The 20,026-nt window shown below is 40.2% G+C and overlaps 2 protein-coding genes across 2 annotated transcripts in view; one reads left to right on the forward strand and one right to left on the reverse strand.

Annotated features, from left to right (window-relative positions):
- The window catches only part of LOC125263219 (zinc finger protein 271-like), a 237,334-nt gene that overhangs the window by 108,794 nt on the left and 108,514 nt on the right, over positions 1 to 20,026 (forward strand). The gene's annotated exons all lie outside the window — the stretch shown is intronic.
- The window catches only part of LOC125263237 (stonustoxin subunit alpha-like), a 32,121-nt gene continuing 17,000 nt past the window's right edge, over positions 4,906 to 20,026 (reverse strand). The window contains exons 6-7 of the mRNA XM_048182232.1: positions 5,796 to 5,831; positions 4,906 to 5,587 (exon numbers count right to left, since the gene is read on the reverse strand). Of these exons, the coding sequence (XP_048038189.1) occupies positions 5,037 to 5,587; positions 5,796 to 5,831 (587 nt within the window). The 3' untranslated portion in view covers positions 4,906 to 5,036. The remainder of the gene's footprint in view (positions 5,588 to 5,795; positions 5,832 to 20,026) is intronic.

Below are 20,026 nucleotides of genomic sequence, written 5' to 3' on the forward strand. Positions count from 1 at the left end.
TGGTTTCCCGGTTCTCCGTTTTAGTTTTTGGTTTTCATGTTTTTTGTATGGACTGCCTTTATGGATTCTGACCCTTGCCTGTCTGTGGATTACGTTTCTGGATTTTCCCAATAAAATGCTGCAAATGGATCTTGTTTCTTGGACTTTGTGATTTACGTGACATCTCAGTGTTCCCTCTGGCCAACACAAATAACAATCAATGAGCTGACACCAGCTATGAGGAAAAGAACATGTGCTGCTTTCCTCACTATGGTTTGGCAAGTCAAAGCCAGTCATTGAGACCTTTTTAAAGCCATTTGTTGAAGAAATGGAAGTTTTAAAAGAGACCGGACTACAGTGGATTGATGGTGATGAGATTCGCACTAGTAGAGTTTCTGCTGTTGTAAGTGCTTGTGATGCTGTTGCCAGACCAATGCCAAAAGACAGCAAAGTATGTGTGACTGGTGTCTTCACCCTGGTGAGCGTGTAGAAAAGTCTTTGTGAAGACCTATCCTTATGATGATTCTCCTGTACCTATTTCATGTACAGTGCATGCATATATATTATGCAAGGAGATTTTTTTTTCCAAACACATTTTACCTATTCCAAACCACATCAATTTTCTTTTACAGGTAAAAGGGGACCAAAAAAAAAAAAAAGATTTAACTCAGATTGAAAAGTCAAAAATTAATAAATGCTCAAGAGAAGGATGCAGTACTAGAAATTGCAAAATTAAGGTGTGACCATTGGACAGAAAAATGCTCATTGGTTCAGCAAGGTCAGACAAAAACAGGCCAAGTACAAAAGATGCATGTTAACAGCAAAAAAAAAAAAAAAAACACACAGGAATTAAACCGGAACACAGTAAAATTTGCGAAGCTCCCCCTACAGGTTCCTTCAGTGAATCACACTGTCGTAAATACTCCAAGCGCAGCTCTGGACTACAACGCTCACCAGCGCAGTAGTTTTGCAAATACACTACAAGAAATCTCAATGGAAGTGGGTAATTTTCGAAATTGTCTTATAAAGTCATAATATATACATTGTTTTTGAATTACCGTAAAGCATTTTGTCACTCTCGCGTGAACGTGAACATGATGCGAGATTGTGTCGGGTCGGCGCAGTGCTGTTTTCTGGCGTAGACGTGCCAGAGGGGGTTAGTGCTCGCCTCAAACACACCACTACAAGTCAATTAACCGTCGTAAGGACTTAGAAAACTATTTATGAAGGTAAAAAAAGTTACTTAGTTCTGCTTTAAGAATTGGGTGTGAAACCATCAGGAATCCTTTTAGTCTCCAGCTGCACCATTTTCCAGAACCTACCTGGAGTCTCCAGAAGTGCAAGGTGTCAGGTTCTTAGAGCCTTTGCTATGACATCCTGAAATATAACCCACACTTAATAAGAATTATAGGCTTTAGAGACAGACTGTTAGAGTACAGAAGATCACAGTTCAGGTATTTATTGACACAAGCTGAGGGATAGTCGTTTCGTCCACACGGATCCGGCGTTTTCGAAAGGTGAAACCGATATTTAAGGGTTTAATTTTTAAACGCTTATTTATAAACTACATTAAATTTGAAAACGCCGTCTTTGCATTTTCGTGTGGACGGGGCAATCCGTATATTTTCTGAAACGATGATGTCATCAGCCCACGTGTCGACCCGAGTCTAGGGTGACCAAACGTCCTGTTTTCCCAGGACATGTCCTGTTTTCACGTCCTGTCCTGGCCGTCCTGGTTGTTTTTTATAAAGTGATGAAAATGTCCTGGTTTTCATTGTTTTTCATTGGGCCATTAAATTGACCGGTGTTACTAGATTTTCGGTTTCTGAGATTTTTGGTTTCCGAAGGCGGAGCATACATTAATATAAATGAGTTTCGCAGACATGCGCGATTGCACGTGCAACTGAGAATATTAGTTCACATTGTATCTCGACATTAGTGGATTATTCCATAAAGGTAACTATATTCTCAGCGTCGCGGCTGACTTATGCCCAAACTACAGTTGTTTACTTCTAGGTAACAGTTTATAATGTTTTCATTAGTATGCTGGATTTGTGCAGTCGTCTGTAACTGAACAACAGATACTTTGTGTAACAGCAGAGCAACCTTCAGCTGTCGTCTACAATGAGTTCAGCTCGTTGTTGGGCTCTTCCTTTGTACCTTGCGATGTAACAGCTGATAGACCTATATACATTTCTTTCATTCTTGTTTGTTAAGCAACAAAAAACTGCTGGGAAAGATCAGCTCTACAGCAAAATGTAGGATGAGGAAAATGAGGATGAAGAAGAAAACTAAAGATATAGATATTTTTTGTTAGTTTTTGTAAGTTTGTGAGAGCTATTTTTGTTAAATTTGGATTGCTAATAAAGCAGAGGTATTTTTTTGAGTTATTTATTATTTATTTATTTTTCTAATACAGAAGAGACATTATTTCTATCATTATTTCATTTGTTATTTTTTAAACTTGTCATAATAAAACATGTTGAGTAACCTCTGAATTTGTAATATAACAATTTTCTATCCATACAGAGGAGGCATACTTTAAATGTATTGAAATTGTAAGGCATCTTTGAGTAAACTTGAGTATCACTTGAGTATCTCATTGCCGGGCTGAGTGTCCTGGTTTTCGGTAATCAAAATATGGTCACCCTACCCTAGTCAGACGCGCTAACAGCACAAATCAGCACCAACAACAACAATAGCAGACTCTAGATGCTTGCGTTCGTGCTGCAGAAGCTACTGAGCCAAAATAAAGTGTTATTTCTAAGCTTTACTATAGTTTGTATTCAGCGCGCAAGGTTTATGCGCATGCTCCAAGTCTTCTTCGCTGCTTTAAGTGCATTTCTGTGGCAGAATTACAGCGCCACATAATGGTCTGGCATGTATGCTACATCGTTTTGAGTCGTTTCAGTGATTTTGTGTGGACGCAGATATTTTTTGAGACGAGGAAAAAAAAGCATTTTTTTTTTATATGCTTTCTGTTAAAAACTGGACCAAACTCACAAAGGTGTCCAGTATTGCTGCGAAAGTTATAGGTCTTCAAACACCTAACCTTACAGAACTCAATAACAGCTATTTACATGCATTGCAATTTCAATAGAACAGGACTCCACACATCCACTTAAAGAGTATTTAGCCCCTCTGGGCGCAGATATAGGGCTCTGAGGTGCAGGAGGGCTCCTTTTGGAAGAAGCTTGATTCCCTCAGTCATTACATACCTTAAAGGTGCCCTAGAACCCCTTTTCAAAAGATGCAATATAAGTCTAAGGTGTCCCCTGAACGTGTTTGTGAAGTTTCAGCTCAAAATACCCCACAGATTTTTTTAAATTAATTTTTTTATCCGCCTATTTGGAGCCATTATTACATATGCACCAATTAAGCGTGCAGCCCCTTTAAATCTCCTGCTCCCCACCCCCGCAAGCTCTCAACTGCCTTAAACAGCAAACACAAAGTTTACACAGCTAATATAACCCTCAAAATGGATCTTTACAAAGTGTTCATCATGCATACATCAATTCATGTGAGTATAGTATTTATTTGGATGTTTGCATTTGATTCTGAATGAGTTTGATGGTGCTCCGTGGCTAAAGCTAACATTACACACTGTTGGAGAGATTTATAAAGAATGAAGTTGTGTTTATGAATTATACAGACTGCAAGTGTTTAAAAATGAAAATAGCGACGGCTCTGGTCTCCGTGAATACAGTAAGAAACGATGGTAACTTTAACCACATTTAACAGTACATTAGCAACATGCTAACGAAACATTTAGAAAGACAATTTACAAATATCACTAAAAATATCATGTAATCATGGATCATGTCAGTTATTATCGCTCCATCTGCCATTTTTTTTCGCTAATGTCCTTGCTTGCTTACCTAGTCTGATGATTCAGCTGTGCACATCCAGACGTTTTGCCCTTGTCTAATGCCTTGAACATGGGCTGGCATATGTAAATATTGGGGGCGTACATATTAATGATCCCGACTGTCGGTGTTATGTTGAGATTCGCCTGTTCTTCGGAGGTCTTTTAAACAAATGAGATTTATATAAGAAGGAGGAAACAATGGAGTTTGAGACTCACTGTATGTCATTTCCATGTACTGAACTCTTGTTATTTAACTATGCCAAGATAAATTCAATTTTTCTTTCGATGGCACCTTTAACAACAGACATCGCTGAGTGTTATCTTGACTTATCTCTTTTTTGTTTGCATTATGTTGTGTGTGTTAAACAAGTGCAGTGCTGTGCAAAAGAATTTCCCCTTGGGGACAATAAAGTTAATCTTAAATTAATCTTAAATTGTTATTAGCATGTAGCTATACACTGCTAGCATGTGTAGCATTTTGGAAGTCCAGTTTGCTAGCATGAGTAAAAACAAAGCCACTAGATGACAAGCCTGCAACCATTAGCCAAAAAAGCACAACGGCTAAAGTTAATGCTGCGGTAAAGACTGCCAGTGCGCAGGGAAGAAGAGCAGAGGCTGTTACACGATAGTCTGAGAGGTGCTGCATGTGATTACGTTAGCCGTTACGCTTTCTCCAATTATAAGAGATACAGACCCTCCCATCTCCCTGTAATAATAAAGCCAATCCCATCACTATACGATGATCTGATGCAGAGATATAGGTCTTGCTAAACGGTTGCTAGGGTACTCTGTCTGGTTGCTAGGGAGTGTCTTGGCAGCTTCCAGTGATGATGCTCCAGGCACCACTAATAATAAGTTTAAACAGCATTTCTGCATTTTCAAGCCAACCTTATAATGTTGCTTCTGTGATTTGACTCCTGAAATATACTTGATTACAAGATGTTCAACAAATCTCAGTTCTACATTCATAAATTATAATTGATGTGACACTATAATAGAACTAAATGAAGGTGATTTCTATTGACAGAGATTGAGAAAAGCACAGATACACACACTGATCTGTGTCACACACTTTTATTCTGACATGATATTTCAGTGTCACAGTATTAATGTAATGAAGAGACTCTATAACATCTGATTCATCATCTGCTCAAAGCATTATGGGTAGAGTCTCACTGTCACTGATTCATCAAATCAGTTTCACTGATGATCCAATATGATTAACAGCAAACCCAGGATAGAGCGGCTCAGTGAATGTGGTCTGGACTGTGTGGATGAGGATCATTGTGTCTCCAGAGACGCTGTAGAAGGACAGAGTTCCTGCACTGTGATCCACATACACTCCTACTCTATAGTGATTCTTCCCATTCACTGTTCTGCTGATGATGGGCTTTACAGGGAGATCAGTCTCTATCTCACTGTGCCAGAATGAGTATCTGGAGTAAGTGCAGGCCAAACTCCAGGACTGATCATTACGTCCAAACAGAATCTCATTCTCTCCCTTCCTGCTGATGCTCTTATATGACACTGATATATCCACATCTTCACTCCACTCAATCTCCCAGTAAGAGCGTCGATCACACACACTCTCTCTACACAACACCTGAGGAATCATATCAAATCTGTCTGGATGATCAGGATACCACTGATGTGTGCCAGTGTAAGTAATCAGTGTGTTCCTCTTAGACAGATGGAGGTCTTCATTCACTGTGTTCAGATCCAGAGTGAACCGTTGGGAATCTGATGGAGATAAAACACATCACAATCAGGAATCATCAATCTGATCTTTTAATGTATCTGAACTCTTCATGTTCAGTATATCATCAGAGTCTCAGTACAGTTGAGCAGATATCCTGTGAAAATCATCATTATCACGATCAACTCTAAATCTCTTCTGTCGTGTTTTCTCACTCAGTGAGTTTCTCTGCTTGTTTTCTCAGTGACTTACATTGTAGGAAGTCTTTCCTGGTCTTGGGAACAAACACTGTGGAAATCAAGAGACATGAAGAGTGTGATTATCATGTCAGGAGAAAATGATCCCTGCATCCATCGCTCACACATGCAGAAATCCTCCAACACAGAAGATATTTAGAGAAATGCCTCTGCTGTTTCCTGACACAGACACTACTGAGGGTTTGATATTATTGACACGGCACCATATTTGATTTGTCTTCTGTAGACATGAACTGATCAGAGGGAATCAATCAAATTTCACTTTGCTCCCCATACAGAGAAATCATACTGCTTCATAAGACTTGGATTAAACCTCCTTAGTAATGTTCTTCAAAGAGACTCTGATCAATCAATAAAACTCTCATGCTTAATCATTTGATTAGCCGACAGTATATTATAATTCTACTGTTTATTATGAAAATGTCTGTGAATACACAGAAGCCTCGTTTTAGCTTTAGGTATCAAAATCATAAAAATTATGTTTTGGTTTTAAATACTTCTAAAAACATATGTTCTTTGGTATCAACAGACTCATGTTAGTGCTGTTAGAAGTGACCCAGTATTTGACGAGTCGATCTCTTCTCTCCTTCAGTTCACCAGGTTGAACCGGTTTTACCTGTTTTACTCTCATTCTGCAACTTTCCCCCCCTTACAATAGCAACATTATCTGAGAGGCATAACCAGTGTGAAGGCATAATCTACCAGCAATAAACAATGCCTGATATTAATTGTTATTATTATATGATCTAGAGTTCCATAGATGTTTAATAAAGAATATAAACTACATTATTTAGAGTTGTAAATTATGTAAAATAACTAAATTATATGATATTGTATCATTTCTTATTAAATATTTTATAGTAAACATTTATGGCCCTAGGTACAAACCCAATTCCAAAAAAGTTGGGACACTGTACAAATTGTGAATAAAAACAGAATGCAATGATGTGGAAGTTTCAAATTTCAATATTTTATTCAGAATACAACATAGTTTAAACATTTGATATGTCATCTGAGTAAATGTATCATTTTAAGGGAAAAATAAGTTGATTTTAAATTTCATGGCATCAACACATCTCAAAAAAGTTGGGACAAGGCCATGTTTACCACTGTGTGGCATCCCCTCTTCTTTTTATAACAGTCTGCAAACGTCTGGGGACTGAGGAGACAAGTTGCTCAAGTTTAGGAATAGGAATGTTGTCCCATTCTTGTCTAATACAGGCTTCTAGTTGCTCAACTGTCTTAGGTCTTCTTTGTCGCATCTTCTTCTTTATGATGCGCCAAATGTTTTCTATGGGTGAAAGATCTGGACTGCAGGCTGGCCATTTCAGTACCCGGATCCTTCTTCTACGCAGCCATGATGTTGTAATTGATGCAGTATGTGGTCTGGCATTGTCATGTTGGAAAATGCAAGGTCTTCCCTGAAAGAGACGACGTCTGGATGGGAGCATATGTTGTTCTAGAACTTGGATATACCTTTCAGCATTGATGGTGCCTTTCCAGATGTGTAAGCTGCCCATGCCACACGCACTCATGCAACCCCATACCATCAGAGATGCAGGCTTCTGAACTGAGCGCTGATAACAACTTGGGTTGTCCTTGTCCTCTTTAGTCCGGATGACATGGCGTCCAGTTTTCCAAAAAGAACTTCAAATTTTGATTCGTCTGTCCACAGAACAGTTTTCCACTTTGCCACAGTCCATTTTAAATGAGCCTTGGCCCAGAGAAAACGCCTGCGCTTCTGGATCATGTTTAGATATGGCTTCTTTTTTGACCTATAGAGTTTTAGCCGGCCATGGCGAATGGCACGGTGGATTGTGTTCACCGACACAATGTTTTCTGGAAGTATTCCTGAGCCCATGTTGTGATTTCCATTACAGTAGCATTCCTGTATGTGATGCAGTGCCGTCTAAGGGCCCGAAGATCACGGGTCCAGTATGATTTTCCGGCCTTGACCCAGTAACACAGAGATTGTTCCAGATTCTCTGAATCTTTGGATGATATTATGCACTGTAGATGATGATAACTTAACTCTTTGCAATTTTTCTCTGAGAAACTCCTTTCTGATATTGCTCTTTTCACCGCAGAATTGGGGGAATTGGCAATCCTCTGCCCATCTTGACTTCTGAGAGACACTGCTACTCTGAGAGGCTCTTTTTATACCCAATCATGTTGCCAATTGACCTAATAGTTGCAAATTGGTCCTCCAGCTGTTCCTTATATGTACATTTAACTTTTCCGGCCTCTTATTGCTACCTGTCCCAACTTTTTTAGAATGTGTAGCTCTCATGAAATCCAAAATGAGCCAATATTTGGCATGACATTTCAAAATGTCTCACTTTCAACATTTTATACGTTATCTATATTCTATTGTGAATAAAATATAAGTTTATGAGATTTGTAAATTATTGCATTCTTTTTTTATTCACAATTTGTACAGTGTCCCAACTTTTTGGAATCGAGTTTGTAGATCATACAAAAAAAAAAATCGATATCTTTCCAGCCATTGTTGCCTTGAATTTGTTCATTGTTGAATATGGCACCAGTGCAGTTCCAACCCCTGATCAGATAATATAAGGTTCCAGTTTAATAATACAAAAATGCAAAAATGTATTTTATTTATTAAACAAAACCAAACACCATTTCTTGTGTACATTTACAACTTATTGAGCGCATCTCTCTCCGTCTGTGTGATGCACACAAGAGCATCCTTCAACGACTCAGTCGCTGTTATGACAAATTGTCATGTGAAGTAGAAATATGCTCATGACTTTCAATTAGTAACATTAACAGAGTAAATAAAATAAAGGTAAAATGTAAGTAATTCAATGCAGAAAAGCATCTCTTAAAGGCTCTGTATCTAAGTCATTCTTCATTTAGGGGTAAAAACCTTTGCAGTAAATGTATTAAACACCACAAGGACTTGATATTCATGATATTGTCTTGTTGTTTTGGCTTGTGACTGACAGTGAAGCCTCTATCTCAAAACTGTGACTTTGTCTTTTTTATTACTTTATGTTACTTTGTGACATTTATCATTGTGTCTGTAAAAACACTTGAAAGAAAATTGCTGATAAATTAGTTTAGTTCAAATGTTTACTTGCATAACTGTAAAACTATGCATGAAATAATAAGAACTGTTCCATCAAGTCATTGTGGATAGATAGATTTTTTTGTCATTTGTATAACATTTCTGACCTAAAGCAGCTGTCAAATATGAAATGTTTATTTTACATACATTTTATATTAAAATGTACATAATTTTATATCTCACACTTGACTTAACTGAAACATTAGAGCAAAGAGGATATACAGAGAATGTGCTGAGCAAACTAATTAAAGTAGTGAGAACAAAATATATTAATAAATGTGTAACCGTATTGAAAAATGTTTCTCATTTGACTGTATTTTGTGATAGCTAATATAAGCTCCTTCCAATGATCTATATAGAGAACGTCTTGGTTACGTGTGTAACCTTCGTGCCCTTAAGGAGGGAACGGAGACGTACGTCAGTAGTGACCGACGAATTGGGATATCACTAGAGAGCCCTATCAGCTTTGAGTGAACTAAACAGGCCAATGGAATTGGCGAGTGATATTTGCATAATGCGCACTGCCTCCAACAGGTATATATAAAGGAATCAGATGCAATCGCACTCTGTTTTTCGCTGAGGAGACAACCTAGTCTGCACTGCAGCGAGGGTATAGAAGCTGTGGTGACGAGACGTACATCTCCGTTCCCTCCTTCAGGGAACGAGGGTTACATACGTAACAGAGACGTTCCCTTTCAGTCGGTCATGTTCGACGTACGTCAGTAGTGACAGACGAATTGGGATCCCAAATTAAAGGTTCCCAAGAATGCTTTTTCACAAGATGTAATATAAGTCTAAGGTGTCCCCTGAATGTGTCTGAAGTTTCAGCTCAAAATACCCCATAGAATTTTTTTAATTAATTTTTTTATCTGCCTATTTTGGGGCATCATTAACTATGCACTGATTTTTTCAGCACGCCGCCCCTTTAATTCACGTGCTCCCTGCCACACGAGCTGTCGACTATATTACAGCACATTTACAAAGTTCACACAGCTAATATAACCCTCAAATGGATCTTTACAAGATGTTCGTCATGCATGCCGTATGCATGCTTCGAATTATGTGAGTAGAGTATTTATTTTGATGTTTATATTTGATTCTGAATGAGTTTGAGGCTGTGCTCCGTGGCTAACGGCTAATGCTACACTGTTGGAGTTTATAAAGAATGAAGTTGTGTTTATGAATTATACTGACTGCAAGTGTTTAAAAATGAAAATAGCGACGGCTCTTGTCTCCGTGAATTCAGTAAGAAACGATGGTAACTTTAACCTCATTTAACAGTACATTAGCAACATGCTAACGAAACATTTAGAAAGACAATTTACAAATATCACTAAAAATATCATGCTATCATGGATCATGTCAATTATTATTGCTCCATCTGCCATTTTCGCTGTTGTTCTTGCTTACCTAGTCTGTTGATTCACCTGTGCAGATCCAGACGTTACTGGCTGCCCTTGTCTAATGTCTTTCATAATGTTGGGAACATGGGCTGGCATATGCAAATATTGGGGCGTACACCCCGACTGTTACGTAACAGTCAGTGTTATGTTGAGATCTGCGTGTTTTCCGGAAGTCTTTTAAACAAATGAGATTTACATAAGAAAGAGAAAGCAATGGAGTTTGAAACTCAATGTATGTCTTTTCCATGTACTGAACTCTTGTTATTCAACTATGCCGAGGTAAATTCAAATTCTGATCTGAGGTCTCGAAGCTTCGCGTTCTGTTCACGTACACACGCAGAACGTGGACGGGACAGAGCAAAGCTAGGGCTGGGTCTGCCTCCTCCGAAGGCAGTGCTTGCAGGTTCACTACCTGATCTCTGAAGGGAGTGGTAGGAACCTTGGGCACGTATCCGGGCCGGGGTCTCAGGATAACGTCAGAGTCACCGGGCCCGAATTCCAGGCACGATTTGTCGACCGAAAATGCATGGAGGTCCCCTACCCTCTTGAGCAAAGCCAATGCAACCAGGAGGACGGTCTTAAGGAACAGTACTTTTAACTCTACTGATTGCAAAGGTTTGAAAGGATGACCCTGGAGAGATGTAAGTACCAGGGTGAGATCCCAAGATGCTATGGAGGAAGGGCGAGGCAGATTTAATCTCCTCACCCCCCTCAGGAACCTGACGATCAGATCATGCTTCCCCAAGGACTTGCCATCAACTGAATAGTGATGTGCGGCGATAGCGGCAACATACACTTTGAGGGTGGAGGGAGACAGCCTTCGCTCCAAGCCCTCTTGCAGGAAGGAAGGCACAGATCTGACCGAGCATGATTGGGGGTCCTCTCGGTGAGAGGAGCACCATTCAACAAACAGGTTCCACTTCAATGCATAGAGGCTCCTCGTGGAAGGACCTCTAGCGGAAGTGATGGTGTCTACAGGTGGAGGTGGAGTGATAATCACTTTCTGCTTCGCTACTGTTCAGACGCTCTTGCTTACAGCTCCGTGCTTTGCTCTATTGCTTTTATATTTTATCTCCTAATTTTAACTACAGCAAATCAGCACAGTGCTCAAACGACAAATCTTGGCACCAACAATCTTTTTAACTGGAAGAATTGCTACAAAAAAGGGGATTTTTTTATCCAACCAGCCTCCCACTGACGGCAGCCATCAGCTTACATTCCTGAGAAGGGAAAACACAGCTGCCTACATCCAAAAGGATTAGAAATAATATGCCTCCTTTGGTTGAAGAATCTACCTGCTGCACAAACTGCCACAGACTTCTACAAAGGATTGCAGTTCTTGAAACAAAGTTACTTGCGGGACTACCAAACCAGACGGAACACACAACAGAGCTTCGTCATGGACATCCTCAGCACACAGTCGGTGAGTCCCATGAATCTAATGCCCCTAAACAGACCGTACTGAGTGCCGAAACTGATCAACATACTAATCGATGGCACAAACAGGGAGTGAGACCCAATGGCACTCGAGACATCAGATTGTCACGAGTATCACATATTAATGCAGTAGCATCCTCTACCACAAACACTAGCTCCCTACCACTGCTAATACATCTGGCGAACAGATTTAAAGTGTTAATGAATGTGGGTGAGGAATCTCCAGACATGATGAATGTGGGTGAGGAATCCCCAAACATGATCGGACACAGATCAAATCAGCCAGCAGCTAACACCGATGCTAACTGCCGCTCAAGGTCGAGCAGACAACGGCACTCAGCTCTTAGAGCAGCCGAGCCCAGGACTCTGATAGTGGGTGACTCTATTATCAGAAACATTAGCAGCAGGGATACAACTACATGCTGCCTTCCACAGGCAACAGTTTCTGATGTAAACAGGGAACTTAAGAGCATTCTGATGAAATATAAGACTGCAAATCGACTAATCATCCATGTGGGGAAGAATGATATTCAGAAAGAGCAGTCAGAACTTCTTAAAAGGGATTTCAATGAACTTTTTGAAATGCTTAGAAGACTAAAAGTTCAGTCGTTCATCAGTGGACCACTCCCAGCAAGAGGAACAAATAGATTTACACGGTTGCTTGGGCTTAACACATGGCTGCAAAAAACCTGCAACTTAAAAGGACTGAATTTCATCAACAACTTCAATCTGTTCTGGAGTCAGAGACAACTGTTCACTCATGATGGCCTGCACCCAAACAAACTGGGCTCAAGAGTGCTAAAAGACAATATCTACTTCTCCCTCCATCATCCTTCAGCAGTGTGCGCCAATCTGAATGGCACAAACACACCTGGACAGAGTACAACTGACCACAGGACTTCATTTCAACACCTGAATGGACATGCAGTTGACACATCCCACAAGGTCAATGATAACACCACGCAGCCACAACAACCACTGCTCACGGGCACAATCCTGACTGAGCCCTGCCCACAGAGCTCACCGAGAGACAGTGACGTGTTAGAACTGCTCCAAGATTCAGCACCCAAGGATGACTTTTGGGAAAACAGTGTGGAATTACAAATTTAAGAATCTGTTTAAGATCTGCGGATCCTACATCCTGACCATTTGACAGGACAAGCTCAAGATACAGTAGTGCTTTTGTCTCTATGATAATGTAAAGGTATGGGCGATACTGTCAGACTGATTGAATTAGCACCTATGCATTTGGAAGTCAAACTATGTGTGAATGTTTACATAGTCTTAGTTCTCGTGACCAGTTACTGTTTATACCATTTGGGGTACTATTATCTACACAGTCGGGGGTAATTTCCTGTATTGTCTTTAGATGCTTTTGTTTTAGTGGTCACTTCTAAGGCTGTGTGTAAGGGCAACACCTTTAAGGACTGCCCAGTGAATGCCTATAAAACATCATGTATACACTGCATTAGTTAGATTTTGGATGACCACAGCGACACACAGCGTGTTTCTCAATAAAGAGTAACTTCTGCTTCAAGAGATCCCAAAGTCTCCTGGTCTATGCTTCTGAGATTTCCAACAACAGCCAGGGAAGCCAGGACAACATATTACAGCCTCCGGTAACACCAGAGCAACAGCCCCTCTCACCGGACACGTTATCCCTCTCTCCAGCATCACCTCTTCTGTGCTTCTCAGAGAAAATGGAGGAACTGGTGTATGCTGGAACCAAACTCTCCCACTCTTTTGCTGCGAGCCCCCAGATATCAACAAAAAAGCGTCAAGCCCCGAAACCACCAAAGCCTGTGGGCCCAGCTCGCCCTCCCCCTCCTCCTGCGAGAGCTCTTCGGCCCCTGCCACAACACCAGGGCCCTCACCCTCCTCCATCTGTTCTAGGTGAACCAAAAACAACCGATAACAGCTCTCAGTGATGTGTGTCGGGTCCACGCTATGATAACAGTGACTTTATCAAACGTTTACAGAACAAGCGGGAACCCAGTGTGCCTGTTGCTTTCTCTATTTCTGTTTTATTACGTGATAGAAAGCCTAAGACCTTCTCAAACCGCTTGGCAAACCCATTTAATCTGCTACCTATTACATGTCAAACTAAGATTACTGTAGAGACAGAAAGTAAGACTGTTAAATTAGCACTTTTAAACATCCATTCACTTAAAAATAAATCACTTCTAGTCAATGACTTAATAACCACAAACAACCTAGATTTTATGCTTCTAAATGAAACATGGCTTGAAGACAGTTGCAGTTCAACAATCCTGAATGAAACAGCCCCTCCTAACTTTACTTTTATGAGTGTCTGCAGAGCTGTTAGGAGAGGTGGAGGTGTTCCTGCTCTATTTAAAGATGTCTATCAATGCAAGCAAGTGTCATTTGGTGATTACTTGTCTTTCGAATACTTGGGTATTGTGTTAAAAGCTCCTCGCATTCTACTTAAGGTTATCTACAGGCCTCCAAAATACTCTAGCCTTTGTGTAGAACTTTACAGAACTGTTATCAGCAATTTCCTCAGAGTTTGACTGTTTTGCTATTACTGGGGATTTTAACATCCACATAGAAAATGCAGAATCCAATATGGCAGTTTTGAATACCTTCGATCTGACTCAGCATGTACATGGACCTACACACAATCGTGGACACACTCTAGATTTAATTATTAGTAAGGGTCTAAACATTTCATCCATTGTCATTAAGGATGTAGCGCTATCTGATAATTTCTGTATTTTCTTTGATATATTGATCTCTCCGACTGTTGAAGTTAGATCTCGGTCAAAAAGCGATGCTTAAATGAGAATACTAGTGCACTGTTTATGAAGGCTATATCTTTAACACCAAGCATATCTGCAGACTCTGTTGATTTTCTCCTTGATTCTTTTAACTCAAAAGTACAGAATGTTATTGATAACATTGCTCCTGTGAAAGTCAGGAAGAAAAGTGGCAGACAAAAAGCACCGTGGAGAAACTCAACAGCAGTGCAAAATATGAAAAGAAAATGCAGAAAAGCTGAGCGCATGTGGCGAAAGACAAAACTTGAAATCCACTATAACATTTATAAAGATATCCTTCATGCTTTCAATGTGGAACTAGGCAAAGCTAGACAGACCTTCTTCTCAAATATTATAAACAGAAACTTAAACAACACCTGCACTCTTTTTACTACTGTAGAGAGACTAACAAATCCCCTAAGTCAGATTCCCAGTGAAATGCTCTCAGACAGCAAATGCTGTGAGTTTGCTTCCTTCTTCTCTGAGAAAATAATATCAGAAAGGCGATCAGCACATCCTTGAGCTGCACTGGGGTTAAACAGACCAGATCACAACCTCAGAAAGTATCTATTAAGTCTGTTTTCGAAGCAATTGATGGTAAAATTTCGGAAGAAACAGTATAGCACCTTAAAACATCAACCTGCGCCCTTGACACACTTCCCACATCTTTTTTCAAAAGTGTGTTTAACTGTTTAGAAGCAGATCTCCTAGAAGTGGGACTTTTCCGAAATCCCCGAAAACTGCAGTTGTTAAGCCCCTCCTGAAAAAGAGCAATCTGGATAACACCATATTGAGCAACTACAGACCAATCTCAAATCTTCCTTTCATAGGCAAGATCATTGAAAAAGTTGTTTTCAATCAGCTGAACAAGTTCTTAAGCTTGAATGGATACTTTGACAACTTTCAATCTGGTTTCCGACCGCATCACAGCACAGAGACAGCACTCATAAAGATAATAAATGAAATTTGCCTAAACACAGATACAGGTAAATTATCAGTGCTGGTTCTACTCGACCTCAGTGCTGCATTTGACACTGTCGATCACAACATACTTCTTGACAGGCTGGAAAACTGGGTTGGGCTTTCTGGGATGGTCCTTAAATGGTTCAGGTCATACTTAGAAGGGAGAGGTTATTATGTGAGTATCGGTGACCATAAGTCTGAGTGGACATCCATGACATGCAGAGTCCCTCAAGGTTCAATACTTGCACCCCTCCTGTTCAACCTATATATGCTGCCACTGAGCCAAATAATGAGAAAGAACCAAATTGCATATTACAGCTATGCAGATGACACCCAGATTTACCTAGCCCTATCACCTAACGACTACAGCCCCACTGACTCGCTGTGCCAGTGCATTGATGAAATTAAAAATTGGATGTGCCTAAACTTCCTTCAGTTAAACAAAGACAAAACTGAAGTCATTGCGTTTGGAAACAAAGATGAAGTTCTCAAAGTGAACATGTACCTTCACTCTAGGGGTCAAACAACTAAAAATCAAGTCAGGAATCTTGGTGTGATTTTGGAGTCAGACCTGAGTTTCAGTAGCCATGTAAAGACAATAACTAAATCAGCATATTATCATCTCAAAAATATTGCAAGAGTTAGATGCTTTGTCTCCAGTCAAGACTTAGAGAAACTTGTTCAGGCTTCCATCACCAGCAGGGTGGATTATTGTAACGGGCTCCTCATTGAGGCTACCATTGTGTATGAAATGTGCTATACAAATAAACTTGCCTTGCCTTGCCATTGAACCTGATAGAGTGGCATTTGTCTTTGCTGAACCCCGTGCTCTTTCATTGGAGGAGTTCTCTAAAGAATTCACTGCTTGCCCTGAACTGTCAGCACTGCTACAGCAACTACTTATAGGCTGGCCTAAAAACAAGAAAAACCTTCCACCTCATACCGCTTGGTGGCACCTGTATCTCTGTGCAGGGTCCTAATTAATTTAGCTCATCAGGGTCATCGTCAGGACCAAACAGCATCTTTGTGACTTAGATTGGTGGCCTGGCATGGACCACACAGCCCAGTCCACAATCTGTTCATGCCAGCTTTGCCAAACACACGACAACAGAGCCAAAACACATACGCCTCCCCTTCAACCAGTACCACTTCCTTCTGCACCATGGGAAAAGGTTGGATTTGACATTGTCGGACCATTCAAGTTAGGGACCTGGGATTGCAGGTATGTACTCACTTTAATTGACTACTACAGTAAGTGGCCAGAAATAACGTTCACCAGTAATGTCACTACTGACACTGTCACTGACTTTCTGGCAACAACATTTAGCTGGTTTGGCAACCCTGTGGAAATTGTGACTGATAATGGTGTGCAATTGACATCTCTTACCTTTGCTGAGTTCCTTGCAAGTAGGAATATCAAACATGTTTGTACCTCCCTATACTTTCCGCAAGCTAATGGGGCTGTAGAGTGTATGAACCGTGTCCTGAAAGATTGTGTTCAAACCACAAGCTTGGAAGGGAAGTCCTGGAAAATTTTGGCGAGGGACTTCTTGCTGCATTACCGTGCAACACCTCATGCCACCACTGGTGCTGCTCCCAGTGAACTCTTGCTTGGACACAACCTGAGAACGACCTTACACATTAAACCCACCCAGCACTCTGCATGTACTGATGCTCCAGTGCGAGCTCATTTTCATCCTCGCCAGTCTCAAGTCAAAACCTACACTGACATCAACCGTGCAGCGAAACCATCTGCTTTACGACCAGGGGACAGAGTGCGGGTGAGGATACCTACTCGTGTGAAAAAAGGCAGTCCGAAATTCAGCATGCCTTGTACAGTGCTGGGACAAAAAGGTCAGGACACATACATCTTGATGATGGGAAAGTGGGGAACGCAATACACCTGTCACCATGTCTGGGTAAAAGTTGTTTAGATAATGAACCTAAAGAGGTTCCAAAGCTGGTTGTCACAACGGTAGCTCAAAGACACTCCAGAATTAGACACCTGCCAGTCTGGCACAAAGACTTTGTCACATGAACTGTACACATATGCATACTCATCACTATAGTGCATTACTACCATAAAGTTGTTAATATTCAGATGTTACATGTTGATGTTGAATAGCGTATCTGTACTGTTCTACTGCTTCGGAGATTGTATGTGTTGAGATATGCAGGAGTCCGTACTTGTTGGATATGAGCAAATATGCATTTCTTGGGTTATGCAATAAGAGCATTAACGTATATTTTAATAGTTATATGGCCTTTTGTGAACTTATGTTGGACAGTGCTCTCATTAGCAAGTTCATTAATTTTCATACTTTTTTTAGATGCCTAATGTCTGCAGCGAAACACCACTCAGAAGCTGTTTTATTTCAATTTTCAGTAAACAGACGTCAACCAGAATGTTGTGTCCTCTCATATATGAGGGAATGGGGCTTGCCGACTCATGTTCATCAGAGCACAGGAATGAAATCATATGAATGGATTGGCCAAATCACAGTGCAGAATACAAAAGAAATACCAGATCCACCACATTAGCTATATTTTTAAATGTTCTATTGGTTTTCATTCAGAGAATTATTTCACTTGTTCAAGGGTTTTTATTGTTTATTATGAATTTTATATAGTTGGAGTCATATGATGCATTCCTTTTCTTTAGTGTGTTATGCAGCTGTTTGTGCATGTATAAGATATGCAAAGTTACAAAGCACAAAGTCTCCTACAAAATGATTTATTCTATCTATAAAAGAAGGCAGAATCAGACCCAGCTCAGACACCTCGATCGAATCCTCCCCCACCAAGCTACGTCATTCGGTGAAAATATTTACATAATAATGATAATAATAATGATAATTCCAACTTTGCTAGGGCAATCTGGCACTCCTGAATCAGAGACTGTATGTGTGTTTTATTACTTGTAAAAGTATATGCTGTTCAAATACATGTCACGTTCAGCTGAACTGTGGCTTCTACTGTAATACATACGAGTATCGGGTTTCTGATTGATCGCTTGGTTATCTGCATTTTCAGAATCATACTTGGGCTCCAACTGATATGGTCAAACTGACAACATTATTAACTGTCTTTGTAATTGCTTTGGAAACTCACATTTATGGTAGCCTACATTTGACAATAAATACATAGTATACTCTGCGTCTTTAAAGGGTCATGAAACCTCAGTTTCAGCAGCAGTCAGTTCTCACCACAGTTTTGAAAAATGCTACAGAAGTGGGCGTGGTTAAGCTGCAGAGTGGAGGGAGATGAGGGGAGAATGACAACACAGCAATGGCTTCTGATTCAGTTTACACAATATACACATGCTATTTGTTATAATTTAATACAAAAATAAATGTGCAGCCATTCGCATTTTTCCTCTGAATCGAATACAAACACGCTGTTGCATCTTTGATAACTTTTGAGGCTTATTTTGTGGCCTTTTTATAAGCTTTTTGACTGGTTAAAGAGCCATAAAGACCATTCACTCTCACAGTGTGAATGAATTGTGCTTGTGTCGGAGATACAAATATTGAAGAGCACTTGTGCGATGCATAAACTCTTACAAAAAAATCCCCCCCGGGTGATGCTACTCCACAAACCACCAACAGAGCTTATAAAATACCAAAAATACAAATCTTTTTTTAAAACATCGCCAAGTAAAACGCTGACTTTATATAGAACTGTCTCTTTTAGACCACAACAAACGGGACACTTTTCAGATGTGCATTCCGACTTCGCCTCAGCGCCAGGCGCAAGTCAAACAAGCGTGAAAAAGGTGCAGGTGACGACGAGGGAGCTTCAGTTGAACACTTGAACAACAGTGAACTGCGGTCAGATGAGATGTTGTCAGGCTATGTCGGTAAAACTCAGAAAAATTAACACGACCGTTATACTGTGCTCGCGGCGCGCACTCAAGAATTGCACAAATGCGCCGGCGCGCGCGGCATAATTACTTTATTATAGCTTAAATAAAGCGAAAAAGAAACTACGAGCAATGACAGTGATTGTTCGGTTGTAAGTTAAGGCATGAAATGACCAAACATGCGATTTAAAGGTGCCTCAAAACTGTGGATGCATGTATGTATTTGTTGACATGGTTTTAAAGCTATTGTTATCCAATTTGTTGGCCTTAAAACATCTTAAAAATGCACATATGTACACCAGGGAAATCTAAATTTTCTAGGGGAGCATGCCCCCGTACCCCCCTAGCAAACTACATTTTCTGACCTCGGTAATTATGAAACCATGCGTACGGCCCAGCTTATATTCTATCTAATGAAATCTGAGGTAAACGTGTAGCCTATTTCTACAAATGTGTGCACTTTTGGACTAAAAGTTTGTATGTGTAGTATGCACTGGGAACAAAAACCAATAGGACCAAAAGCAATTGAATGTGAAGGTTTGTGTCTCGTTATTCTATTAATAACTACTGATTTATTTTGCATTTCTATCAGAAATTAAGAATTATTAGTGTCATTGTAGATAGTGGTGCAAATATCTAATCTAAGCTATTTAATACTTCAAATCTCAAGGTTAAATCAGAAGATTTTTTTTG

This window comes from Megalobrama amblycephala, linkage group LG1, assembly GCF_018812025.1.
Source record: "Megalobrama amblycephala isolate DHTTF-2021 linkage group LG1, ASM1881202v1, whole genome shotgun sequence".
NCBI classification, from domain to species: Eukaryota; Metazoa; Chordata; class Actinopteri; order Cypriniformes; family Xenocyprididae; genus Megalobrama; species Megalobrama amblycephala.